Source organism: Nematolebias whitei, chromosome 16 (assembly GCF_014905685.2).
Source record: "Nematolebias whitei isolate Nwh7 chromosome 16, NemWhi1, whole genome shotgun sequence".
In the NCBI taxonomy this organism is placed as follows: domain Eukaryota; kingdom Metazoa; phylum Chordata; class Actinopteri; order Cyprinodontiformes; family Rivulidae; genus Nematolebias; species Nematolebias whitei.
This window is the reverse complement of record NC_056513.1, coordinates 16,229,007-16,233,683: the sequence shown is the minus strand read 5'-3', so window position 1 is coordinate 16,233,683 and position 4,677 is coordinate 16,229,007. Positions and strand designations below refer to the sequence as shown.

The window sequence follows — 4,677 nt, the reverse complement described above, 5'->3', positions numbered from 1 at the left end:
AGAGTAAAAAAGGTGGCTGTATTTGCACTCATGTCTGTCTAATGGATTCACGGTTTGACTTTCCAGTGAAAGTGAAAGAGAGATTAGGCCATCACTACAAAACAGATGACCTTGTGCCGTATTTCAGATGTGTATGCATGCAGGCACACACATACACACGCATGTTTCTAGAGAATGGAACTAAGACTTTCAAATATAATATTACTCAAGAGCAAGGCCACAATATATGGTCAGGATAAAGTAAATAGAAGAAGAGAAGTTGTCCTACAATCAAGAATCATGTCTATATTTTTCTCATCCTTCCATTCACATCCCACACTAACACAACCTACTGATAAAATCAAATTAGCTAAAAAGTACAAATATGAGCTGCTGTGTTAACTAAACGTTTAGGAAAAGAAAGTTTATTTTAGTCACACAACTTTCTAAATAAGTTTTTTGTTTCAGTCAAATAAGAAATAAATAAAATGCTTTAAACCACTTCATGCCACATAAATATTGTACATACAAGACAATTACATTTCATTCTTTATGCAGTCAAATTTAAAGTCGGATCGTTAGAATATATTTAGCATTTTTAATGTAACTTAAACGAGATCATGTCAAGGTGTAGATTTGAGAGGGGTACAACAATATATCTGCAACTTTTAAAAAGTCAAAAAGTACACACAGTCACTTTAGAATGTGACAAACCATCAACATGCTTTTCAGACCTGTTATCATTAAATGGTGACAGTCACCACAAAAAGGCAGCTAATAAATGATAAGCAGCTATAAATTTGCCAAATGACACTAAATAACTTCCAGCATACAAAGTAAGCGCTTCTGACTGAGACTGTACAAGGAATTGATTATAATTTTGTTATACTATTCATCTCTGACAGTCAAACATGGTGATGGCAGCATCGTTCTGTGCATTTCTGTAACAGTTACGTAAAAATAAAAAAATTAACGTTTAGAAAATCTTTTTGTTGTAAATCACAACAAACAAATCTACAAAAGAAAGCTACAGGTTTGTAACTTAACATTCTGTAAGGAAACCCAGCAGAGGAATTTTTAGAGAAACCCGACATTGTTGTGCATCAACACTCCAGACGAGCTCGTGGAGCTCGAATGTTCCAGCCGAGAAAAATACAAAATATTTCTAACAAAGTACATTTCTGAGAAGACTTGAGACTACCATGGATAAAAAAATAAAATAAAATAATGTAACAAACAAACAAAAACAAACAAAAAATACATATATCATGTTTATTAATTTTATAGTAAGATGAGTTATTTATCTCTGCTACTAAAGATGATGGAATATTTACATTAAAAGCTGCAAATTTAGTTATTTAATAACATTTAAATCAAAGTTATTTTCATATAAAATACAACTTCAGAAATTAAGAATGTGATCACAGAAATAATAAAATAATATTAATAATAAAATACATCAATACATTGACACAAACACTCCTTTCATTATGTTGTAAACAATACTCTTTATAAAGAAAAGGATTTGACAGTAAGATGCACATCAACACATTTATTTATTTTTCCTACCTGCCTCTCCAACAGACACCTCCACCGGAGCTGAAGGTGGGCTCTCTCCGATGATATTGTAGCTTGTCATGACAATCTGGTAACGTTTGAACTTCTTTAGTTCTGTAAACCAACAATAAACCTGATATTAAAAACATCTGCTGTTTCGAACAGAAAAACTTTATACTTTAGTTGATGTTGAATCTCCAAGGTTCCCCTCTCAGTTGTGGAGTAAATGACTTACGTGTCAGCTCAAACTCAGTGAGTGAAGCGCTGCTGACTGTCTTGAAGGTGCTTTTTGCTTTAAGACAGACAGAATAAAGAAAAGTGTAACGTTTCAAGATTAACAATGAACTGCCAAATAAAACACAGATTGCTGCAATAATTAAAACTTTTATGCTTCCCTCTGGTTGTGTAACTTTTTGAATTTTGGAACAGACAGAAAACTGTCCACTTGCCAATCTAAACAAGTGATTAGACAGACAAGTGGTACACTGATATTACATATCTGAGGGATTAGAATTGTGAATGTTTGTAGTTTTAAAAATGAGTGTTTTTCTGGACTGGAAATGAACAGATAATGCAAGCACTGTAAACGTTAATGTCTTTGGCGCAAGATATTTGAGTGGGTAAGTTACATGGTGTGTAATAAGAGTTTTTTTTTTTTTTTTGCCTGAGGTGGTGCAGTGACAGACCCTGGAAAATGAAGGAAGCAAATTTATTAATGACTAATGGCGAAGACAGGGGGTGGCCAATGGTGGCCGTGGCCAACATAGAATAATCTTTGGTCACCTGAGTCATTGGAGGAAACTATACTTTCGATCAATATAAACACTAGAGAGCACAGTTTCCTCAAATGATTGGGGCAGTCGGTTTTCAAATGTGGTGGTGGCCATCTTGGATTTTGATGCAGCAACCCAATTTTTGATAGTGACCTTGTTTATGTCCAGATGCAGCCACGTACTAAACTAAAAGTTTGTATCCCACTTTTTATCAAGTTATGAGGCTCAGAACACAAACAGACATTTATGGTGGCAGCCATATTAGAAAAACAATGAGGCAACCTGATTTTATGAAATGAAACTTTAATACACCAAAGTTCATGCTCAATAATCTAAGTATAAAATCCAACAAAGTTCAGTCAGGTCATCTGGACGGTTTCTTTTTTGTGCAGAGAAGTTTCGTCCATCATCCAACAGACTTCTTCAAACTGTGGAGCTGCCAAATAGAACTGATTCTCCACCGACAGCATATTCCACAGTGGAAAAAAAAACAAACAAAAAAACAGTTTACTGGTGCTAACATGGCCTCCGGGGCCCGCCCTTTGAAGATTTGAACATTGAAGAAGTCTATTGGACGATGGACAAAACATCTCAGCACTAAAAGAGAAACCGTCCAGATGACAGAACATTGTTGGAAACTTTAATATGACATGGAAGTCGGTACCTTAATGATTATTCAAGTTATCATGCTCACAACATGGAAGGACATTTATTCTGGCAGCCATCTTGGATTTTGATGTGGCAATCCAATTTTCGAAATGGACATTTCTTATGTCTAGATGTAGCCACACCAAAATGGAAGTCAGTAACTCACTTATTGTTTATGTTATCATGGTCACAATATAAACGGATGGACAGACAGACGGTATTTTCAATTCTCCCTATTTGCTCCGTGATGGGGGACATTTATAAAGTCCACCAGACTGCATGGTGTATAATAACATGTTATTACTGCAGTGAAAACATGCAGTAATAACATTAAAAACATCAGTTGATTGATGGCAGAATGTAAACTATACATGTTCGCAAGTATTTTCCTCCAAATTTTATGACTTATGAAAATATCAGTAAAACACTGCAAATTAAATTTTTGAGCAGAAAATGATCAGATATTAGGAATTATTTTCCAGTCATTTTGTTGTAAACATTTTTCAGATATTATAATTTGTTTCTATTCAAGGATTACAGAGGAGAAGCTCACAGCTTCTATAGGAGATCACAAATTTTATAACCAGACTTGGTCAAAAGCTGATCTTTTATAATCTAATGAATGTACTATTCTATGTTTGGACAAAAGAAATGTCTGTTATCTAGAATGTTTGTTTCAGTAGTTTCCTAACTATTAGTTAGTGAGTGGATCGTTCTTTAGTCCTTACAGAAATATATACAACATATGGCAAATCACAAAATACAAGTTTGTATAATAGATTATGGTTCAAAGTGGACAAGTTCAACATCAATAAAAATGTGTCTGTATTGCCAGATCATTGATTCAGATAATTTTATTTAATTATCTAGAGCGCTAAATCAAAAAGCGGGAGAGTGGTGGGACAGAGGTTAGAGAAGGCGAGCCTGTGATTGCTGGCTTGAATACCCCTGAACATAACATCAAAAATGTGTGTGGGAAAGGTGAAGCACTCACATCAGGCGCCACCCTCATTTGCTCCACTCTGTGCCTTGGCCCTTGAGCAGGGCCCTTAACACCCCTCCTCATCCACGCCTACTGGATGCCCAAGATGGCATCCACACGAGCTGTGGTAGCTCAATGAGTGGTTGTGTCAGGAAGGGCATCTGGTGTCAAACAACTGCCAAATCTTTATGAGACTGTTCGCTGTGGTGACCTCTGACAAAAAGAGCAGCTGAAAAAACTAAACTATTGAGCTAAATCAGATAAAACTACCACTGGTAGTTGTCACATAATGTGACAAAATTCAAGTTTCTTGACTACAGAAAATTGGTGATGACAGGTCAGAGGGGTACAAAAATCAGAAATTAAACTGAGAAAAAAAAAAGGTAATTCAATTGAGGTAGTATTCCACTGGGTTGTGACATTAGAGACTAGGTGGCGACTCAAACTTGACTCAAAACTTCACAAAAATTCTGCATATGTTCTGTTCCAGTCTCACTGATTTCTGAGTATTTGCTGTAACCAGAATGCTGTGCAGTCAGTAAAAAAAAAAAGACTTAGTTTTGTGTGCATGGCTTGCAAATCTGTATTTTGGGCCGTGCACATTAATTCATTGCCCACGTTATACCTATTTCAACCCACTCTGCACTCCACTAGGCAGCCGCCCACACATTTTGATTAAATCTACAGGAATATCTAAAAAAGTTAAATCTGGTCCTCTGGACATTCAAAAAAACAAAA

General features: G+C 35.6%; 1 protein-coding gene across 1 annotated transcript in view; it reads right to left on the bottom strand.

The window, feature by feature from the left end:
- The window catches only part of LOC119423127 (protein sidekick-1), a 245,370-nt gene that overhangs the window by 17,564 nt on the left and 223,129 nt on the right, over nt 1-4,677 (bottom strand). The window contains exons 33-34 of the mRNA XM_037690537.1: nt 1,772-1,828; nt 1,549-1,650 (exon numbers count right to left, since the gene is read on the bottom strand). Coding sequence (XP_037546465.1) covers nt 1,549-1,650; nt 1,772-1,828 — 159 coding nt within the window. The remainder of the gene's footprint in view (nt 1-1,548; nt 1,651-1,771; nt 1,829-4,677) is intronic.